At 50.0% G+C, this 24,109-nt stretch overlaps 1 protein-coding gene across 4 annotated transcripts in view; it reads right to left on the minus strand.

The window, feature by feature from the left end:
- Positions 1-24,109, minus strand: part of LOC147091405 (ephrin type-A receptor 1-like) — a 121,410-nt gene that overhangs the window by 67,827 nt on the left and 29,474 nt on the right. For all 4 annotated transcript variants that reach the window (XR_015075202.1, XM_085976763.1, XM_085976762.1 and 1 more), the window contains exons 4-5: positions 15,225-15,380; positions 81-434 (exon numbers count right to left, since the gene is read on the minus strand). Coding sequence is in view for 3 of the 4 variants with exons in the window: in XM_085976763.1 (XP_085832889.1) it covers positions 81-434; positions 15,225-15,380 (510 nt within the window). In the remaining variant the exon portion in view is untranslated. The remainder of the gene's footprint in view (positions 1-80; positions 435-15,224; positions 15,381-24,109) is intronic.

The raw sequence follows: 24,109 nt of genomic DNA on the forward strand, positions 1-24,109 counted from the left end.
GGGGAGGACGGGAGCGAGGTGCGAGGTGATCGGGGTTGGGGTGGTGTGCATGACGAGGGAGGTGGCGCGATCTCACTCACCTCCCACACCTCCCGACACCGACACCAGTAATGGAAGCAGGTTACCCTGCCCCCGGTCCTCCTCCTCAGCGAGGTCCGAGACACCGTTGAGCGCCGCAATCCTGAAGGTGTAGTTCCCGAACACCTCCAGTCCCTCGATGGTCACCCAGGGGTCCTGCAGCCCACCCCAACCTGGCTGGGCCGTCAGAGACCCCTCGCAGGGGACACAGGGATCTGGCTCCCAGGAACACCTCTCGCAGCTGACGGTATAGGTCAGGTCATCCCTCCCGCCGAGGTCCAGGGGCAGGAACCAGGACAGGGTGACCTTCGAGCCGAGGATCACGGCGCTGGCATTCTGAGGGGCAGATGGGGGACCTGAGGGAGAAGAACAAGGGAGGAGGTTAGAAAACACAGAGTCAGACGTAAAAACAATGAAGACGCCATGTTGCCCCATCAAAAACTCCCAGGTCAGGTACAGCACAGATTAGATAGAGTAAAGCTCCCTCTACACTGTCCCATCAAACACTCCCAGGGCAGGTACAGCACGGGTTAGATACAGAGTAAATCTCCCTCGACATTGTCCCATCAAACACTCCCAGGGCAGGTACAGCACGGGTTAGATACAGAGTAAAGCTCCTTCTACACTGCCCCATCAAACACTCCCAGGGCAGGTACAGCACGAGTTAGATACAGAGTAAAGCTCCCTCTACACTGTCCCCATCAAACACTCCCAGGGCAGGTATAGCACGGGTTAGATACAGAGTAAAGCTCCCTCTACACTGCCCCATCAAACAGTCCCAGGGCAGGTACAGCACGGGTTAGATACAGAGTAAAGCTCCCTCTACACTGCCCCATCAAACACTCCCAGGGCAGGTACAGCATGGGTTATATACAGAGTAAAGTTCCCTCTACACTGTCCCATCAAACACTCCCAGGGCAGGTACAGCACGTGTTATATACAGTGTAAAGCTCCCTCTACACTGTCCTTCAAACACTCCCAGGGCAGGTAGAACACGGGTTAGATACAGAGTAAAGCTCCCTCTACACTGTCCCATTAAACACTCCCAGGGCAGGTACAGCACGGGTTAGATACAGAGTAAAGCTCCCTCTACATTGTCCCATCAAACACTCCCAGGGCAGGTACAGCACGGGGTTAGATACAGCGTAAAGCTCCCTCTACACTGTCCCATCAAACACTCCCAGGGCAGGTACAGCACAGGTTAGATACAGAGTAAAGCTCCCTCTACACTGTCCCATCAAACACTCCCAGGGCAGGTACAGCATGGGTTAGATACAGAGTAAAGCTCCCTCTACACTGTCCCATCAAACACTCCCAGGGGAACACGGGTTAGATACAGAGTAAAGCTCCCTCTACACTGTCCCATCAAACACTCCCAGGGCAGGTACAGCATGGGTTAGATACAGAGTAAAGCTCCCTCTACACTGTCCCATCAAACACTCCCAGGGCATGTATAGCACGGGTTAGATACAGAGTAAAGCTCTCTGTACACTGTCCCATCAAACACACCCAGGGCAGGAACAACACGGGTTAGATACAGAGTAAATCTCCCTCTACACTGTCCCATCAAACACTCCCACGGCAGGTACAGCACGGGTTAGATACAGAGTAAAGCTACCTCTACACTGTCCCATCAAACACTCCCAGGGCAGGTACAGCATGGGGTTAGATACAAAGTAAAGCTCCCTCTACACTGCCCCCACAAACACTCACAGAGCTGGTACAGCACAGGATAGATACAGAGTAAAGCTACACTGTCCCATCAAGCACTCCCAGGGCAGGTACAGCAAGGGTTAGATACAGAGTAAAGCTCCCTCTACACTGTCCCATCAAACACTCCCAGGGCAGGTACAGCACGGGTTAGATACAGAGTAAAGCTCCCTCTACACTGTCCCATCAAACACTCCCAGGGGAGGTACAGCATGGGTTAGATACAGAGTAAAGCTCCCTCTACACTGCCCCCACAAACACTCCCAGGGCAGGTACAGCACGGGTTAGATACAGAGTAAATCTCCCTCTACACTGTCCCATCAAACACTCCCACGGCATGTATAGCACGGGTTAGATACAGAGTAAAGCTCCCTATACACTGTCCCATACAGCACAGCACAGTTACAGCACAGGATATGTAGTGTATGTACCTTGAAGACGGAACTATATTCTGCAGCCCCTGTATACTGCAGTACCAGTAGTGACCACCCCTGTATATAAGCCTGTGTAGTAACTTTCTATAGTTGTTCCAGTTTTGTCTCCATTCAGTAAACACCTGTTGTAACCAACTTCTGCAGTCCGTGTCTCAATTACACACGGACGTTACACTGGCGACGAACAGATCCGAACTTACCTACAGTTCTACACCACCTCACGGGGATCCATCCCTGAAGCGAAGTTGTTAGAGGTCGAGGCCAGAAGGAAGAAATCCAAAAAGAAAAAAAAACAAACAGAAGAAACGGGCGTCGACCGTGGGCAACCGCCCTCTGATTCATCGAATTCGAAGATTTGCAGGAGAGGCTGTCGAGATCTGGGCTTGGTTATCCAGTCTATGGTGTTCCAGCTAATCGGGCTGGTGGCAGGTAGTACACTGATCCTTCCTGGGCTGTGGCGGGCTAGAGCTCGATCGGGTGGCTTTTCAACGGGGCCGAGCAGCGTTGTCGGGAAGAGGAGAGAGAGAAAGAGGGTGGAGCACACAGGGCGCGGCCGGTGCTACGAAGCCGGGCAGCGTACAGACCCGAGAAGAGGGAGGAAAGTGTCCCATAGGGTCTGCTCTGATGACGGGAACAGTAATTAAAATAAAAGAAATTAGAAGCGCAGAAAGCAGAAATTAGAAGCTGCAGTTTGCCACGGGGACCGCGGAGAGCGGCGTTGGCAGCAGCGCGGGGGGGAAGTGCGCGAAGACCATAGGGCGTCGCCATCAAGGCATAAAAACGCCAGCAACAGTGCTAGCAGCAGCGGAAAAGACAGAAAGCGTGGGAGGCGCCATCTTAATCCAGCGGGGAAGAAGGCAAAGCGCGGGAGGCGCCATCTTAGATCTCCTTGCCTTCGATAATGAAATAGAAGACTGGACCACGTATGTGGAAAGAGTCGAAGTATATTGCAAGGCAAATGAAGTAGCCGATGAGAAAAAGGCATCGGTACTACTAAACTTAATGGGCGCAAGAACGTACGGCCTATTGCGGAACCTGATCACTCCAGTCAAACCGATGGCGAAGAGTTTTAACGAAATTGTTGATATCCTACAGGAACACCTAAATCCTACACCGCTGCTGATGGCAGAAAGATTTAAATTCCACAAGAGAAATCAGCATAAAGATGAGAGCAATGCTGATTACATTACGGAACTACGCAAGCTATCAAAGCACTGCCAGTTCGGAGCAGGACTGGCAGATACCCTACGGGACAAATTTGTCTGTGGACTCCTGAGTGAAGGAACCCAGAAGAGGTTACTCTCAGAGAAAGAGCTGACGCTAGATAAGGCTTTCAGCGTGGCAGTATCATACGAAGCAGCAGCAAGGGGAGCTGCGGAAATACAGCAAAAGCCACAGGAATACGGCACCCATGAAATGACACGGGGATTTGAAAAATGTTATCGCTGTGGCAGAACAACCCATGACCAGAAGGACTGCTGGTCCAAGGACAAAACATGCAGGCAATGCGGAAAGATGGGACACATTGCACGAGTTTGCAGGTCCGGGAAGAGGACTAATGACAACAAAAAGACTACTAAGGAAAAGTACAGGAAAGTACAAAAGATGACGGACAGTCGTTCCGAAGACCAGAAAAGCGATAGTGAATCCGGGCACAAGAGACTAAGCTGTCTCAAACTACACAACGTAATCACAAAAGAGGATCACCGAACCATTTGGGTCACCCTCACGATAGCAGGGTCCCAAGTCAAAATGGAATTGGATACAGGATCAGCCCTGACCATCATGAATCGACGAGACTACGAGCGGCTATTCTCACACATACCCTTGAAAGACACATCCATTGTCTTGAAGACATATACGGGGCAGAAAGTATACCCCAGAGGGAAAATAAGGGTGCCTGTCGAATACAACGGCAAGGAAATACAGAAATTGTATCTGTACATACTGCAAGATGGTGGACCACCGTTATTGGGACGTGAATGGATCAGAAAGATAAGTTTAGACTGGCACTCCATTCAGGCACTGATGGTGGCTGGTAAAAAGGATGACGAGGTCACACCTGGTCGATTGTCAAAAATCTTGGCTAACGCTAAAGAGGTATTTCAACAAGAACTGGGAACTCTTAAAGGCGTAACTGCCTCGATAAAAATAGAAGAGAATGCAATTCCCAAGTTTTTCAAAGCAAGACCGGTACCGTATGCAATTCGCCCAGCCGTCGAGGCAGAGCTGGAGAATCTGGAGAATGCAGGCATGTTAACTAAGGTAGACTGGAGCGAGTGGGCGACACCCATCGTTCCTGTCATGAAGAAAACGTTAAACAATAAGTCTGAGGAGCCAAGGAAGGTTCGCATCTGTGGGGACTTCAAGGTGACTGTGAACCCAGTCCTTCACACAGTACAGTATCCTCTTCCGAGGATAGAAGATATTTTCGCCTCACTATCTGGAGGGAAACGTTTTACAAAAATTGACCTAGCGCAAGCATATTTGCAGATAGAGGTTGAAGAATCCTCTCGGAAATAGCTCACGAGAAACACTCACAAAGGTCTTTACCAGTATAATCGACTGGTATTCGGAGTTGCATCAGCTCCGGCTATATGGCAAAGAGCGATGGAACAAGTCCTGCAAGGGATTCCGGGGACTCAGTGTTACTTGGACGACATCCTAGTGACGGGTGAAAATGACAGTGAACACCTTGCCAACCTAGAGCAGGTGCTCACTAGACTAAGAGAACATGGGCTACGAGCCAATCACCCCAAGTGCGAGTTTTTTAAGAAACAAATATCGTATTGTGGCCACGTGATTGATGAAGAGGGGTTACATAAGTCCCCTGACAAAATTGAAGCAGTAGTTAAGGCTCCAGCGCCCGAAAATGTGTCGCAACTGAGGTCATTCCTCGGATTGGTGAATTACTACCATAAGTTTTTGCCGAATTTGTCCACAATTCTGCACCCACTCAACGCCCTGCTACAAACTGGAGTAGCATGGAAATGGAGCGATGAATGTAAGCGGGCCTTTCAGAAGTGTAAAGGCCTGATCACTTCAAGAGAAGTATTGGCTCACTACAACCCATCACTACCGATAAGACTGGTGTGTGATGCGTCTCCCTACGGCATTGGAGCGGTACTGTCTCATAAATCCCTTGATGGTTCAGAGAGGCCGATAGCTTTTGCGTCACGCTCGTTAACTTCAGCCGAGCGTAACTACGCCCAGATTGACAGAGAGGCCCTCAGCCTGGTGTGGGGGGTGAAGAAGTTCAATCACTACCTGCACAGACAGAAATTTAATCTACTAACTGATCATCAACCTCTTGTCTCCATTTTCAACCCCAAGAAGGGCGTCCCGATAATGACAGCACAATGGCTACAGAGGTGGTCCCTTTTCCTAGGGGCACATCAATATGACATCGAGTACAAAGGAACTAAACAGCATGGGAATGCTGATGGATTGTCGCGCCTACCATTGCCGACGGTGGAAGAAGCACCTGCAGTGGATCCTGTGGAGATATTCCACTCGACCATAGTCGAATGTCTACCTGTGACGAATGCAAACATAGAAAAGGAAACACGAAATGACCCGACACTCTCCAGGGTCTATGATTTAACGGTGAAGGGACGGCCAGCACATGGCGAACCACTGTTGCCAGCATTCTCGCCGAGAAGAGAATAGCTGTCAGTGTGCCGAGGAACCTTGATGTATGGATCCAGAGTAGTAATTCCACCCAAATTGAAGGATAGAGTGCTCAATGAGCTTCATGAGGGTCATCTGGGAGGGGTAAAAATGAAGAACTTAGCCAGAGCGTTTGTGTGGTGGCCGGGAATCGATAGAGAAATCGAAGAGATGACCAAGAGCTGTACAGGATGCCAGAAGGTCCAAAACACCCCACCACAAGCCCCTCTACATCCATGGGAGTGGCCCTCATCTCCATGGCAAAGGGTACACGTTGATTTTGCTGTTCCATTTATGGACTCGATGTTTTTAATTGCGGTGGATGCACATTCAAAGTGGCCAGAGGTAATTAAAATGTCCTCAACCACCACAGAAAAAACTATCACAGTCTTACGAACCATATTCGCCAGAAATGGGCTGCCTGAACAGATTTGCTCCGACAATGGACCACAGTTTGTGTCTGAAGAGTTCCGGAAGTTCTTAAAGAACAATGGTGTTAAGCATTACACATCCGCCCCATATCATTCAGCCACCAATGGATTGGCTGAGCGGTTCGTTCAAACATTCAAGAAGGCTATCAAGTGATGCGCTATCAACAACACCAAAGACTACGAGATGGACTTATATGAAGTAGGCTTTTATTGACTAAGAACTGGAGCATGCCTCTGCTAGTGAATCCATCCTAAGAGCTCCCGGGGGAAGGGTGGTGAGTCACCTTTATACCCGGGCTTAGGGGTGGAGACATGCCCGGACTTGTACAGAGTTAACAGTGGTTTACCACACAGACATGTACAGGGTTAACAGTGGTTTACCACATTCACCCCTCGTTCAAAAAAGAGTCCGGCGGGGTGAAGTGTTTCAAAAGTTCGTATACGAAAGTCTCTCCGGGGGTCTTGTCTGCTGTAATGATCTTCGTGGTGCCGGTTGCGGCGGTTCTTTGCCCGCGGCCACTTCTCGCGTGGGACGGAGCACTGGCGTGTCGTCCTCTCGGGGTAGGGATGGCACCGGCATGTCGTCAGTTCGTGGTAGACACCCCGGTGGTGCGTCGTGGGTAGTGGTGGTGGGTGGAGGTAGTGGATGGTGATCGATGGTGTTTCGGGTGGTACCCGAGGGTGCGAGGTCTCGAATTGAGACTGTGTCCTCCCGCCCGTCCGGATACGCCACGTAGGCGTACTGTGGGTTGGCGTGGAGGTGGTGAACCTTTTCGACCAGGGGGTCCGTCTTATGGCTCCTCACGTGTTTCCTGAGCAGGATGGGTCCCGGAGACGTCAGCCATGGCGGTAGTGATGTTCCCGAGGTGGATTTCCTGGGGAAGACGAACATCTTCTCGTGAGGGGTGGCGTTTGTGGCAGTACAGAGCAGTGATCGTATGGAGTGGAGCGCATCGGCGAGGACATCTTGCCAGCGGGAGATTGGGAGGCCCTTGGATTTTAGGGCGAGCATGGCGGTCTTCCACACTGTTGCGTTCTCCCTCTCTACCTGTACGTTACCCCGGGGGTTGTAGCTGGTCGTCCTGCTCGTGGCTATGCCCTTCTCGAGCAGGTACTGGCGCAGCTCGTCGCTCATGAACGACGAGCCCCTGTCGCTGTGGATGTAATTGGGGAAGCCAAATATGGCGAACAGGTCGTTGAGGCACCTGATGACTGTGGCGCTGGTCATGTCCGGGCAGGGGATGGCGAAGGGGAAACGGGAGTACTCGTCAATAATATTGAGGAAGTACGTGTTGCGGTCAGAGGAGGGAAGGGGCCCCTTGAAATCGACGCTGAGACGTTTGAAGGGGCGGGTGGCTTTAATCAGGTGTGCCCTGTCTGGCCTATAAAAATGCGGTTTGCATTCGGCGCAGACCTGGCAGTTCCTGGTCATGGTCCTGACCTCCTCGATGGAGTAAGGCAGGTTGCGAGCTTTAATAAAGTGGAAGAACCTGGTGACCCCCGGGTGGCAGAGATCATTGTGGAGGGTCCGTAGCCTATCGACTTGTGCGTTGGCACATGTCCCACGGGATAAGGCGTCTGGGGGCTCATTAAGTTTCCCGGGCCGGTATAAGATATCGTAGTTGTAGGTGGATAACTCGATCCTCCACCGCAATATCTTATCATTTTTGATTTTCCCCCTTTGTCTGTTGTTAAACATAAATGCTACTGACCGTTGGTCAGTGAGCAGGGTGAAACGTTTACCGGCCAGGTAATGCCTCCAGTGCCGTACAGCCTCCACTATCGCCTGGGCCTCCTTCTCGATTGAGGAGTGTCGAATTTCGGGGCCCTGGAGGGTCCGTGAAAAGAGGGCCACGGGTCTCCCCGCCTGGTTAAGGGTTGCGGCTAGGGCGAAGTCGGATGCATCGCTCTCCACTTGGAAAGGGATGGACTCATCCACTGCGTGCATTGTGGCCTTCGCAATGTCCTCTTTTATGAGGGTGAAGGCCGCACGGGCCTCTGCCATCAGGGGGAAGGAGGTTGACTTGATGAGGGGCCGGGCTTTGTCCGCATAGTTGGGCACCCACTGGGCGTAGTAAGAGAAGAACCCTAGGCATCTCTTCAGGGCTTTTAGGCAGTGGGGGGGGGTAGTTCCAGGAGGGGGCGCATTCGGTCGGGGTCGGGGCCGATGACTCCGTTTTCCACCACGCAGCCAAGAATAGCGAGGCGCGCGGTGCGGAACATACATTTTTCTCTGTTGTATGTCAGATTCAGCCGTTGGGCCGTACGGAGGAATTTTTCGAGGTTGGCGTCGTGGTCCTGCCGGTCATGGCCGCAGATAGTGATGTTGTCTAGATAGGGGAAGGTGGCCTGCAGCGCGTTCTGGTCAACCATCCGGTCCATCTCCCTTTGGAAGACCGAGACCCCGTTGGTGACGCCAAAGGGGACTCGGAGGAAGTGGTAGAGGCGACCGTCAGCCTCGAAGGCCGTGTACTGGCGGTCCTCAGGCCTGATGGGGAGCTGGTGGTATGCCGACTTCAGATCAATCGTCGAGAATACCCGATATTGTGCTATCTGGTTGACCATGTCAGATATGCGGGGAAGTGGGTATGCGTCTAATTGCGTGTATCGATTGATCGTCTGGCTGTAATCAATAACCAGGCGCTGTTTTTCGCCGGTCTTCACTACCACCACTTGGGCTCGCCATGGGCTGGTGCTGCCCTCGATAATCCCTTCCCTCAGGAGTCTTTCTACTTCTGATTTAATAAAGCTCCTATCCCCGGCACTGTACCGCCTGCTTTTAGTAGCAATTGGCTTGCAGTCTTTGGCGAGGTTAGCGAACAACGGGGGGGGGGGTTTGACCTTCAGGGTGGACAGGCTGCATACTTTGCGCGGCGCCGTGTTTAAATTCTGCCGGCTGCAGACTGTAAGTGGGGTCAGGGGCCCGCCATATGCCATCGTGATGCTCTCCAGATGGCACTGGAAGTCTAATCCTAGCAGTACGGGAGCGCAGAGCTGTGGCAGGATGAGGAATTTAAACTCTCTGTACTCCACGCCGTTCACTGTCAGAGTCGCTACACAGTAGCCGCCGACGTCCGCCGTATGGGACTTTGAGGCCATAAAGACCTGGTGGCGTGTGTGCATAACCGATAGGGAGTAACATCGCACCGTGTCGGGGTGGATGAAGCTCTCCGTGCTTCCGCAGTCGAAAAGGCAAATTGTGGCATGGCCATTTACCTTTACGTTCATCATGGACCTGGCTAGTTGATGGGGCCTAGATTGGTCCAGGGTGATGGAGGCCATCGTCGAGATCGGTGGGTCGCTGTAGTATTCTCCCACGCCGGGGGCCTGGTCCCGGAATGGTGTCCAAGATGGCGGCTCCCCCTCGGCTGGTGGTGCCCAAAATGGCGGCCCGCACGGCTCACACGCGGTTGGTGGGGTCCAAAATGGCGGCCTGTACGGTTCACACGCGGCGCTGCTGGAATTGGGGGTCGATTTTGCCTTGCACAGTCTCGCGTAGTGGCCTTTCTTGCCGCATTTGGAGCAGGTCGCGTCCTTTGCTGGGCATTGCTGTCTGGGGTGCTTGGCCTGGCCGCAGAAGTAGCATTTCTGGCCTCTGGTCATTGCAGCTGTAGTTGGCCTGCTGGCGGCTTGTGGCCTTACCGGGTCCCAAGATGGCTGCTCCCGTGGCATCCACATGGCCATCCGGTCAGGGGGGTAGGTGTCCATGTTCTGGAGGACCACGTCTAGCGAGTTAGCGAGGGCCACCGTCTTCTGCAGGTCGAGCCCCCTCTGTTCCAGCAGCCTCTGCAGAGTATAGTTGGACCTGATGCCGGCTACGTAGGCGTCTCGGATCAGGTCTTCCGTGCATTCCTTGGCCGTCACCGCTTTGCAATTACAGTCCCGGCCGAGGACTCTCAGTGCCAGTAAATATTCAGCGCCCGATTCCCTGGGGCGCTGTTTTCGGGTAGCCAGGAGGTATCTGGCGTAGACCTCGTTAACAGGCCTCACGTATTGTTCCTTTAGCGTCGCGATGGTGGCCGCGTAAGTAGTGGCGTCTCGGATGATCGAGTAGACTCGGTGGCTCACCCGTGAGTTCAAGACAAGCCGTTTCGCGTCATCTGTAGTGACAGTAGTGCTGGAGGCCTCCAGGAAGGCTTCGAAACAGCTCAGCCAGTGTTCAAAGTTATTGGGGAGACCAAACGCAGATTGGGTGACCGCTTTGCGGAACACCTCCGTTCAGTCCGTAAGGGTGACCCCGAGCTTCCGGTCGCCTGTCATTTCAATTCACCGCTCCATTCCCACTCGGACCTCACCGTCCTTGGCCTCTTGTACTGTTCCACGGAAGCTCAACGTAAACTCGAGGAACAGCACCTCATCTTCCGATTAGGCACTCTGCAGCCTTCCGGTCTCAATATCGAGTTCAACAATTTCAGATCATAACCTCGGCCCCTATTTCATTTCACTTATATTTTTCCACTCCTTTCCTTTCCCCCCCCCCCCTTTCCTTTTGTTTCTCTCTCACACCTGGCAGCTATCTTTTACCCTGCCAGTACACTTTACACCTAATCCCAGCCTATTACCATCTCGTCTAGCTTCTAATCTCTTTTACTTCTTTTGGTTCTTTATTCTTTTGTCCGATCGCAGCCCTGCCTTCGATCTAGTTCCTTTTCTCTCCAGTTTTGAAGAAGGGTCAAACCCGAAACGTCAACTCAAATTTCTCTCCACGGATGTTGCCTGACTTGCTGAGTTTTTCCAGCATTTTCTGTTGTTATTTCAAAGTTATTGGCTGCATCTGCTGCTTGAGGATCCAGGTCTAAACGTTCCAGCTTCAAGAATTGATGTGCTATCAACAACACCAAAGACTACGAGATGGACTTATATGAAGTAGGCTTTTATTGACTAAGAACTGGAGCATGCCTCTGCTAGTGAATCCATCCTAAGAGCTCCTGGGGGAAGGTGGTGAGTCACCTTTATACCCGGGCTTAGGGGTGGAGCCAGGGGTGGAGACATGCCCGGACTTGTACAGAGTTAACAGTGGTTTACCACACAGACATGTATAGGGTTAACAGTGGTTTACCACATCAAGGCAATGTGTAATGAAGACATACCCCTACAACACAAGGTGGATAACTTCTTGTTTGCCTACCGGAATGTGACACATGCGGTTACCAACCAAACTCCAGCCATGATGTTCTTCAATCAAAGACTAAGATGCCGCTTGGATTTGGTTAAGCCAAACATCAGAAGAGATGTGGAGAACAGGCAGTTTCAGAATATGAATGAAAGGCCAACCAGGAGTTTAAGATAGGTCAACCAGTTTTGGCCCGGGACTACCGCACAGAGAAATGGCAGCCAGGAACGATCTGCACACGGCAAGGACCTCTAATGTATACCGTGGACGTTGGAGAGAGCATTGTAAGACGCCATGCTGACCAGATTTTAGAGTCACTGGAAAATGTCAAATCTACACCACGATCCTATACACCTGGTGATGAAACCGAAGTACCAATTGCATCTACCTCAGAATCGGTGATATTGGAAGCAGACGAACCAAACAACGACGTTGATCCCGAATCAACTTTGCCAGAAGAACCTGATACCCCAGAGAGGCGTTATCCGGACAGAATCAGGAAGCCTCCTCAAAGACTGAATTTATAATTGATTAACTTCAGCTAATGTATATAGCAACTGTAATTGTAAATATGTTATTTAATTATTAATCGAATGTTATGTACTGTTTAGCTAAAAGGGGAGGAATTGTAGTGTATGTACTTTGAAGAAGGAACTATATTCTGCAGCCCCTGTATACTGCAGTACCAGTAGTGACCACCCCTGTATAAAAGCCTGTGTAGTAACTTTGTATAGAAGTTCCAGTTTTGTCTCCATTCAGTAAATACCTGTTATAACCAACTTCTGCAGTCCGTGTCTCAATTACACACGGACGTTACAGGATAGATACAGAGTAAAGCTACACTGTCACATTAAACACTCCCAGGGCAGGTACAGCACAGGATAGATGCAGAGTAAAGCTCCCTCTACACTGTCTCATCAAACACTCCCAGGGCAGGTACAGCATGAGTTAGATACAGAGTAAAGCTCCATCTACACTGTCCCATCAAACACTCCCAGGGCAGGTAGAACACGGGTTAGATGCAGAGTAAAGCTCCTCTACATTGTCCCATCAAACACTCCCAGGGCAGGTAGAACACAGCTTAGATACAGAGTAAAGCTCCCTCTACACTGTCTCACCAAACACTCCCAGGACAGGTACAGCACGGGTTAGATACAGAGTAAAGTTCCCTCTACACTGTCCCATCAAACACTCCCAGGGCAGGGACAGCATGGGTTAGATACAGAGCAATGCTCCCTCTACACTTTCCCATCAAATACTCCCAGGACAGGTACAGCACGGGGTAAGATACAGACTAAAGCTCCCTCTACACTGTCCCATAAAACACTCCCAGGGCAGGCACAGTACGGGTTAGATAGAGAGTAAAGTTGACTCTACACTGCCCCATCAAAAACTCCCAGGGCAGGTACAGCATGGGTTAGACAAAGAGTAATGCATGGTCTACACTGTCCCATAAAACACTCCCAGGGCAGGCACAGCACGTGTTAGATGCAGAGTGAAGCTCCCTCTACACAGTCCCATCAAACACTCCCAGGGCAGGTACAGCACGGGTTAGATACAGAGTCAAGCTCTCTCTACACTGTCCCATCAAACACTCGCAGGGCAGGTACAGCACGGCTTAGATAGAGAGAAAATATCAGGGCATAAGGGAGAATTTCTACCCAAAATTCACAAAAATATGCCCGGAATTCAGAAATTTGAATGACGACCAAAAACTCCCATACCTACTAGGGGAAGAGAGAAATTGCATAACACTAGCAGCACACTATGTTACAGCTTGCCATAAACAGAGGGACAACAGTAAATATAAGAAAAGAGTATATATAAATTATATGAAAGTATATATTTATACACTCAGGGACATATCTGTTTATACACTGTATGGATAGATCTGTATTTTTGTGAACAAACACGAATGTTTTCCGATGCTTTGGCAACATAAGATGTAACTTGTCATGCCAATAAAGCGATTTGAATTGAATTGAATTGAATTGAATTGAGTAAAGCTCCCTCTACACTGTCCCATCAAACACTCCCAGGTCAGGTACAGCACGGGTTAGATACAGAGTAAAGCTCCCTCTACACTGTCCCATCAAACACTCCCAGGGCAGGTACAGCACGGGTTAGATACAGAGTAAAGCCCCCTCTACACTGTCCCATCAAACACTCCCAGGGCAGGTATAGCACGGGTTAGATACAGAGTAAAGCTCCCTCTACACTGTCCCATCAAACACTCCCAGGGCAGGTACAGCATGGGTTAGATACAGAGTAAAGCTCCCTCTACACTGTCCCATCAAACACTCCCAGGGCAGGTACAGCATGGGTTAGATACAGAGTAAAGCCCCCTCTACACTGTCCCAACAAACACTCCCAGGGCAGGTACAGCACGGGTTAGATACAGAGTAAAGCTCCCTCTACACTGTCCCATCAAACACTCCCAGGGCAGGTACAGCATGGGGTTAGATACAGAGTAAAGCTCCCTCTACACTGTCCCATCAAACACTCCCAGGGCAGGTACAGCACGGGTTAGATACAGAGTAAAGCCCCCTCTACACTGTCCCATCAAACACTCCCAGGGCAGGTATAGCACGGGTTAGATACAGAGTAAAGCCCCCTCTACACTGTCCCATCAAACACTCCCAGGGCAGGTATAGCATGGGTTAGATACAGAGTAAAGCTCCCTCTACACTGTCCCAACAAACACTCCCAGGTCAGGTACAGCATGGGTTAGATACAGAGTAAAGCCCCCTCTACACTGCCGCATCAAACACTCCCAGGGCAGGTACAGCATGGGTTAGATACAGAGTATGCTCCCTCTACACTGTCCCATCAAACACTCCCAGGGCATGTGCAGCACGGGTTAGATACTGAGTAAATCTCCCTCTAATTTGTCCCATCAAACACTCCCAGCGCAGGTACAGCACGGGTTAGATGCAGAGTAAAGCTACCTCTACACTGCCCGAACAAACACTCCCAGAGCTGGTACAGCACAGGATAGAAACAGAGTAAAGCTCCCTCTATACTGTCCCATCAAACACTCCCAGGGCAGGTACAGCACGGGTTAGATACAGAGTAAAGCCCCCTCTACACTGTCCCATCAAACACTCCCAGGGCAGGTATAGCACGGGTTAGATACAGAGTAAAGCTCCCTCTACACTGTCCCATCAAACACTCCCAGGGCAGGTACAGCATGGGTTAGATACAGAGTAAAGCTCCCTCTACACTGTCCCATCAAACACTCCCAGGGCAGGTACAGCATGGGTTAGATACAGAGTAAAGCCCCCTCTACACTGTCCCAACAAACACTCCCAGGGCAGGTACAGCACGGGTTAGATACAGAGTAAAGCTCCCTCTACACTGTCCCATCAAACACTCCCAGGGCAGGTACAGCATGGGGTTAGATACAGAGTAAAGCTCCCTCTACACTCTCCCATCAAACACTCCCAGGGCAGGTACAGCACGAGTTAGATACAGAGTAAAACTCCCTCTACACTGTCCCATCAAACACTCCCAGGGCAGGTACAGCACGGGGTTAGGTACAGAGTAAAGCTCCCTCTACACTGTCCCATCAAACACTCCCAGGGCAGGTACAGCACGGGTTAGATACAGAGTAAATCTCCCTCTGCACTGTCCCATCAAACACTCCCAGGGTAGGTACAGCACGGGTTAGATACAGATTAAAGCTCCCTCTGCACTGTCCTATCAAACACTCCCAGGACAGGTACAGCATGGGTTAGATACAGATTAAAGCTCCCTCTGCACTGCCAGTTTGACTTCCTTGGTACTTACCTGTGCAGGGCTGGTCTGATGACTCTTCCAGAGCTCTGTAAAAGCCCTCGTTACATGGGCAGGATGTGGAACTCTCCGCCTCGGACTTGCTGTGTGATGGACACTTTGAGCAGGCTGAATCGCCAGCAGACTCCTTGTAGTAACCTGGGAGACAGGCTGTGGAGAGAAATGGCAATAAGGCACTTTTCGAGGCAGTAAGCTGGGACAAAACTAATTGGCATTTTGAAAAGTAAGGGGCTAATAAATGAAAGCCAGCACAGATTTATTAAAGGCAAATTAGTGTCAGCTGTGGCTCAGTGGGTAGCACCCTCGCCTCTAAGTCAGAAGGTTGTGGGTTCAAGTCCCACTCCAGGGACTCGAGCACATAAAGCTAGGCTGACACTCCAGTGCAGTGCTGAGGGAGTGCTGCACTGTCGAGGTGCCGTCTTTCGGATGAGACGTTAAACTGAGGCCCTGTCCGCTCTCTCGGGTGGACGTAAAAGGTCCCATGGCCACTATTTCGATTGAAGAGTAGGGCAGTTTTATCCCCTGTGTCCTGGCCAATATTTATCCCTCAACCAACATAACAAACACAGATGATCTGGGTCATTAGCACATTGCTGTTTGTGGGGCCTTGCTGTGCGCAAATTGGCTGCCGCGTTTCCCACATTAGAACGGTGACCCCACTTCAAAAATACCTTCATTGGCTGTAAAGCGCTTTGAGATGTCCGGTGGGTCGTGAAAGGCACTATCTAAATGCAAGTCTTTTTAAGGATAAGGGGTAAACCATTTAGGACTGAAATGAGGAGGAATTTCTTCACCCAGAGAGTGGTGAACCTGTGGAATTCTCTGCCACAGAGGGCGGTGGAGGCCAGTTCATTAAATATATTCAAGAAAGAGTTGGATATATTCCTTAAGGCTAAAGGGATCAAGGGATATGGGGAGAAGGCAGGGACAGGGCACTGATTTGGATGATCAGCCATGATCTCATTGAATGGCGGAGCAGGCTCGAAGGGCCGAATGGCCTACTCCTGCTCCTATCTTCTCTGTTTCTATGTTTCAACGCAGGTTGTGCGACCCGCTTTGCGGAACACCTCCGTTCAGTCTGTAAGGGGGGACCCTGAGCTCCCGGTGGCCTGTCACTTTAATTCACCGCTCCACTCCCACTCAGACCTCACCATCCTCGGCCTCTTGCATTGTTCCACGGAAGCTCAGCGTAAACTCGAGGAACAGCACCTCATCTTCCGATTAGGCACTTTACAGCCCTCTGGACTCAACATCGAGTTCAACAATTTCAGATCATAACCTCGGCCCCTATCACATATATATATTTTCTTTTTTCTTCTTCCCTGCCACATGGCCGCTGTCCTCCATTCTGCCAGCGCAATTCACACCCCATTTGGAACCATCCTTTGTTCCATAACCTGCCCCATTACCACCTCCTCTCGCCTTGAATATCTCTTAATGTCTCTTAATCTCTCCTGCTTTCTATCCTATCACTGACCTTCCCTTTTGTTCTTTCACTCCCTCCCCCTTTTCCCAGCCCCTAAACCTGCTTTCCATCTCCAGCTTTTTCCAGTTCTGACGAAGGGTCATCGACCTGAAACGTTAACTCTGTTTCTCTCTCCACGGGTGCTGCCCTGGCCTGCTGAGTTTTTCCAGCTTTTTCTGTTGTTATTTCTTCCTTTTCAAATTGTGTTTGACTAACTTGATCGAAGTAACGGAGATGGTTGATGAGGGTAGTGCGGCTGGTGTTGTGTATATGGACTGCTAAAAGGCATTGACATAGAAACATAGAAGATAGGAGCAGGAGTAGGCCATTCGGCCCCTCGAGCCTGCTCCGCCATTCAATGAGATCATGGCTGATCATCCAAATTCAGTACCCGGTCTCTGCCTTCTCCCCATATCCCTTGATCCCTTTAGCCTTAAGAAATATATCCAACTCCTTCTTGAATATATTTAATGAATTGGCCTCAACTGCCTTCTGTGGTAGAGAATTCCACAGGTTCACCACTCTCTGGGTGAAGAAATTCCTCCTCATCTCAGTCCAAAATGGCTTACCCCTTATCCTTAGACTGTGACCCCTGGTTCTGGACTCCCCCGCCATTGGGAACATCCTTCCTGCATCTAGTCTGTCCAGTCCTGTTAGAATTTTATAAGTTTCAATGAGCTCCCCTCTCATTCTTCTAAACTCCAGCGAGTATAAGCCTAATCGACCCAATCTCTCCTCGTACGTCAGTCCTGCCATCCGAAGTTACACATGCTAGGCTTGTTGGCAAATTTGAAGCCCATGGGATAAAAGGGATAGTAGTAGCATGGATGCAAAATTGGCTAATGGTTAGAAAACCGAGAGTTGTGGTGAATGGCTGTTTTTTGGACTCGAGTGATGTTCCCCAGGGTTCAGTACAAGGGCCACTGCTGTTTCAGATATAATTAATGACCTGGACTTGGGGGGTACAGGGCACAATTTCAAAATTTGCAGTTGATACAGAACTTGGAAGTGTAGTAAATAGTGAGGAAGACAGTAATAGACTTCAAGAAATGAAAGACTTGCATTTAGATAGCGCCTTTCACGATCCACCGGATGTCTCAAAGCGCTGTACAGCCAATGAAGTATTTTTGAAGTGGAGTCACTGTTGTAGTGTGGGAAACGCAGCAGCCAATTTGCGCACAGCAAGCTCCCACAAACAGCAATGTGATAATGACCAGATCATCTCTCTGTTATGTTGGTTGAGGGATAAATATTGGCCAAGACACCTGCTCTTCTGGATAAATGCGAGGTTATCCACTTCGGTGGCAAAAACAGGAAGGCTGATTATTATCTGAACGGCAATAGATTGGGAGAAGGGGAAGTGCAACGAGACCTGGGTGTCCTTGTGCACCAGTCGCTGAAGGTAACCATGCAGGTGCAGCAGGCGGTTAAGAAGGCAAAAGGTATGTTGGCCTTCGTAGCGAGAGGATTCGAGTACAGGAGCAAGGATGTCTTGCTGCAGTTGTACAGGGCCTTGGTGAGACCACACCTTGAGTATTGTGTGCAGTTTTGGTCGCCTTATCTGACGAAGGATGTTCTTGCCATGGAGGGAGTGCAGCGAAGATTCACCAGACTGATACCTGGGATGGCAGGAATGACGTACGAGGAGAGATTGGGTCGATTGGGCTTATATTCGCTGGAGTTTAGAAGAATGAGAGGGGATCTCATTGAAACTTATAAAATTCTAACAGGACTAGACAGACTAGATGCAGGAAGGATGTTCCCGATGGTCGGGGAGTCCAGAACCAGGGGTCACAGTCTAAGGATAAGGGGTAAGCCATTTAGGACAGAGATGAGGAGGAATTTCTTCACCCAGAGAGTGGTGAACCTGTGGAATTCTCTACCACAGAAGACAGTTGAGGCCAATTCATTAAATATATTCAAGAAGGAGTTGGATATATTTCTTGAGGCTAAAGGGATCAAGGGATATGGGGAGAAGGCAGGGACAGGGTACTGAATTTGGATGATCAGCCATGATCTCATTGAATGGCGGAGCAGGCTCGAGGGGCCGAATGGCCTACTCCTGCTCCTATCTTCTTTGTTTCTATGCAGCACTCCCTCAGCAGTGCGCTGGATTGTCAGCCTAGCTTTTATGTGCTCGAGTCCCTGGAGTGGGACTTGAACCCACAACCTTCTGACTCAGGGGCGAGTGTGCTGCCCACTGAGAAACAGCGGACAAGAAGACAGAGACGGGCCGGTGGAATGGGCGGGTGCATGGCAAATGAAACTCCAGGCAGCAGAGCGCGAGGTGACACATTTCGGCAGGAAGAATGAGGAGCGACAATACGTGCTAAATGCTACAATGCGAACGGGGCTGCAAGAACAGAGAGACAAGTCTTTGAAGGTGGCAGGACAGGCTAACAAAGCCGATGGGGTCCTGGGCTTTATAAACGGGCAGTGCCAGCAGGGGCCACGGTAACATTGGCAGGAGGCCGTAAGGTCACACCTAAAAGGATCGGTGTGGCGTACTTGGGCAGTCACTGTATTAACGGTGCATTTCCCAGTGAAAGCCTGGCATAGATATCCTTAAACCGTTGCATGAGAAATCCTTAGATAATTCCCAAAATAGAAACCGAGTGCAAAATAAAGGAAGTAGTGCCATTATATGTAAAAGAGATGTTGCTAAAGTGGCATGGATGGCATCTGCTAAATTTGTTAAAATAGGGCAATAATCACAAGGCATGTGACATGAATCAGTCATTCATGAAAGACATGAAATAATACGGGCAGCACGGTGGCATAGTGGTTAGCACTGTTGCCTCACAGCGCCAGGGACCCGGGTTCAAATCCGGCCTCGGGTGACTGCCCGTGTTTGCGTGGGTTTCCTCCGGGTGCTCCGGTTTCCTCCCACAGTCCAAAGATGTGCGGGTTAGGTTGATTGGCTATGATAAATTGACCCTTAGTGTTAGGGGGATTAAATACATGGGGTTACGGGGATAGGGTGGGATATGTGTTGGTGTAGGGGTTACGGGGATCGGGTGGGATATGTGTCGGTGCAGGCTTGATGGGCCGAAATGGCCTCTATCTGCACTGTGGGGTTTCTGTGATTCTGTGATTCTGCATGGGCCCAGCTTGCGCAGGACATTCTTGAACAGGAACTAGTGAAGGACAAAACTAGATCTCCATGTTGAAAAACAGCTGATTAAAGCCTTGTTTAATACTTAGACCAAGAGCCTAGTAGTTTTCTTATGTCAGTATGTACTATGGAAACTCCAAACTGTTCTTCCAAGCTTCTTTTAGGATTATGTAGTATGGGAATTGTATATTATAAAGGCACCCATAGAGTCATAACAGCACAGAAGGAGGCCATTCGGCCCATCGAGTCCGTGCCGGCTCTCTGCGGAGCAATCCAGTCAGTCCCATTCCCCCGCTCTATCCCCGTAGCCCTGCAAGTTTATTTCCCTCAAGTGCCTATCCAGTCTCCCCTTGGAAACTTTGAGGGAAAAAAAAATTGAGTCGCGCCCCCTCTGGGGCGCCTGTACCGCAGGGCGCTAACGGTTACTGCCGCCGCTAACCTCCCGCTGAATTTCGCGGGAGGTGTTGGCGGCGCCGTGCCCGGGCGCTCGTTGCTTTGCGTCCCGTTAGCACCCTCTTAGGGCACTAACAGGAGGCGCAAAGTAACCTAATTTTTGCCCCCCACTCCGCTTCCACCACTTCCGTCGGCAGCGAGTTCCAGGTCCTCACCACTCACTGCATAAAAACGTTTTTCCACACGTCCCCCCCCTGTGTCTCTTACCCAGAACTTTAAATCTGTGTCCCCTAGTCCTCGTTCCATCAACTAGTGGGAACAGCCTTTCCCCATCTAGCCTATCCAAACCCGTCATAATCTTGTACACCTCGATCAAATCACCCCTCAACCTCCTTTGCTCTAATGAAAACAAATCCAGCTTCTCCAACCTGTCCTTGTAGCCAAGATCCCCCATCCCCGGAACCATTCTGGTAAATCTCCTCTGCACCCTCTCAAGGGCCTTCACATCCTTCCTAAAGTGTGGGGACCAGAACTGGACGCAATACTCCAGGTGCGGCCTAGCAATAAGAGCAAAAAAAACCCTCTGTAAATCTTTAATATTTCTTTGTTTAGTGGGTTCATCAGCATTTTCGTGATGTAAACTGGATCTTGATGAAAAGATCAAAAAAATAAATTAAATGACAAAAGAAAAGCCAGCTCGGTCTGGATCGCTTTAAAGAATTTTTGCAATAAACTGAAGGACAATTGAAGTCAGTTATTTGGGTGTAACTTATTTAAAAGTAAATGTGAACTAAATAAAAAAAATTTAAAAAGGGAAACATGAACCTCCTGGTCAGGAGGTTACTGGTATACATCTTGGCCTTTTAAAAACAGACATAGAAACACAGAAGATAGGAGCAGGAGTAGGCCATTCGGCCCCTCGAGCCTGCTCTGCCATTCAATGAGATCATGGCTGATCATCCAAACTCAGTACCCTGTCCCTGCTTTCTCCCCATACCCCTTGATCCCTTTAGCCTTAAGAAATATATCTAACTCCTTCTTGAATATATTTAATGAAATGGCCTCAACTGCCTTGTGTGGTAGAGAATTCCACAGGTTCACCACACTCTGGGTGCAGAAATTCCTCCTCATCTCAGTCCTAAATGGCTTACACCTTATCTTTAGACTGTGACCCCTGGTTCTGGACTCCCCCGCCATCAGGAACATCCTTCCTGCATCTAGTCTGTCTAGTCCTGTTAGAATTTTATAAGTTTCAATGAGATTCCCTCTCATTCTTCTAAACTCTAGTGAATATAAGCCCAATCGACCCAATCTCTCTTCATACGTCATTCCTGCCATCCCAGGTATCAGTCTGGTGAATCTTCGCTGCACTCCCTCCATGGCAAGAACATCCTTCCTCAGATAAGGCGACCAAAACTGCACACAATACTCAAGGTGTGGTCTCACCAAGGCCCTGTACAACTGCAGCAAGACATCCTTGTTCCTGTACTCAAACCCTCTCGCTACGAAGGCCAACATACCATTTGCCTCCTTAACCGCCTGCTACACCCGCATGCTTACCTTCAGCGACTGGTGCACAAGGACACCCAGGTCTCGTTGCACTTCCCCTTCTCCCAATCTATTGCCGTTCAGATAATAATCTGCCTTCCTGTTTTTGCCACCAAAGTGGATAACCTCGCATTTATCCACATTATACTGCATCTGCCATGCATCTGCCCAATAACCCAACCTGTCCAAATCATACTGGAGTTTCTCTGCAAAGACTTCCAAATTTTGCATCTTATATTATCAGTTCCTAAATGAGAAAACCCAACGTATAAAATTTAAGGACGTGCAGCTTTGATTGTTTTCCTGAGATTCTTTCCACTGTCTTACATAATAGTTTGTTCAAGTACAGCTACATCACTGGCAGCTATCCGACAATTTGGAAAACTGGCCAGGTATGTCCTCTCCAGAAAAAGCAGGACAAATCCAATCCAGCCAATTACTGCCCCATCAATCTACTCTCAATCATCAGCAAAGTGATGGAAGATGTCACTGACAGTGCTATCAAGCGACACTTACTCACCAATAACCTGCTCACTGGTGCCCAGTTTGGGTTCCGCCAAGACCACTCGGCTCCCGACCTCATTACAGCCTTGGTCCAAACATGGACAAAGGAGCTGAATTCCAGAGCTGAGGTCAGAGTGACTGCCCTTGACATCAAGGCAACATTTGACCAAGTGTGGCATCAAGGAGCCCTGGAAAAACTGAACTCAATGGGAATCGGGGGGAAAACTCTCCAGTGGCTGGAGCCATACCTAGCACAAAGGAAGATGGTTGTGGTGGTTGGTGGTCAGTCATCACAGCCCCAGGACATTGCTGCAGGAGTTCCTCAGGGCAGTGTCCTAGGCCCAACCATCTTCAGCTGCTTCATCAATGACCTTCCCGCCAACATAAGGTCAGAAATGGTGATGTTCGCTGATGACTGCACAGTGTTCAGTGCCATTCACAACTCCTCAGATAATGAAGCAGTCCATGCCCACATGCAACAAGACCTGGACGACGTTCAGGCTTGGGCTGATAAGTGGCAGGTAACATTCGCGCCACAGAAGTGCCAGGCAATGACTATCTCCAACAAACGAGAGTCTAACCACCTCCCCATGACATTCAACGGCAGTACCATCGCCAAATCCTCCACCATCAACATCCTGGGGACACCATTGACCAGAAACTTAACTGGACCAGTCACATAAATACTGCGGCAACAAGAGCAGGTCAGAGGCTGGGTAATCTGCAGCGAGTGACTCACCTCCTGACTCCCTAAAGCTTTTCCACCATCTACAAGGCACAAGTCAGGAGTGTGATGGAATACTCCCCACTTGCCTGGATGAGTGCAGCTCCAACAACACTCAAGAAGCTCGACACCATTCAAGACAAAGCAGCCCACTTGATTGGCATTCCATCCACCACCTTAAACATTCACTCCCTCCACCACCGGCGTACCGTGGCTGCAGTGTGTACCATCTACAACTCGCCATGGCTTCTTCGGCAGCACCTCCCAACCCCGCAACCTCTTCCACCTAGAAGGACAAGGGCAGCAGGCGCGTGGGAACACCACCACCTCCAAGTTCCTCTCCAAGTCACACACCATTCTGACTTAGAAATATATCGCCGATCTTTCATTGTCACTGGGTCAAAATCCCGGAACTCCCTCCCTAACAGCACTGTGGGAGCACCTTCACCACACGGACTGCAGCGGTTCAAGAAGGTGGCTCACCACCACCTTCTCAAGGGCAATTAATCAATATATATTAATGATGATCTAGACGAAGGAACTAGCTGTAATATCTTCAAGTTTGCAGACGACACAAAGCTGGGTGGGCGTGTGCGCTGTGAGGAGGATGCAGAGAAACCCCAGTATGATTTGGACAGGTTGGGTGATTGGGCAGATGCAGTATAATGTGGATAAATGCGAGGTTATCCACTTTGGTGGCAAAAACAGGAAGACAGATTATTATCTGAATGGCAATAGATTGGGAGAAGGGAAATTGCAACGAGACCTGGGTGTCCTTGAGCACCAGTCGCTGAAGGAAAGCATGCAGGTGCAGCAGGCGGTTAAGAAGGCAAATGGTATGTTGGCCTTCGTAGCGAGAGAGTTTAAGTACAGGAACAAGGATGATTTGCTGCAGTTGTACAGGGCCTTGGTGAGACCACATCTTGAGTATTGTGTGCAGTTTTGGTCACCTTATCTGAGGAAGGATGTTCTTGCCATGGAGAGAGTGCAGCGAAGATTCACCAGACTGATACCTGGGATGGCAGGAATGACGTATGAGGAGAGATTGGGTCGATTGGTCAAGAAGGTAAGAGCCCATGGGATTCAGGGTGCCTTGGCACGTTGGATCCTAAACTGGCTGAGTGGCAGGA

The sequence above is a fragment of the Somniosus microcephalus genome, unplaced genomic scaffold (assembly GCF_052327205.1).
Source record: "Somniosus microcephalus isolate GS21.2 unplaced genomic scaffold, FLI_Smic_1.0 unresolved_chr3, whole genome shotgun sequence".
Classification (NCBI taxonomy): Eukaryota; Metazoa; Chordata; class Chondrichthyes; order Squaliformes; family Somniosidae; genus Somniosus; species Somniosus microcephalus.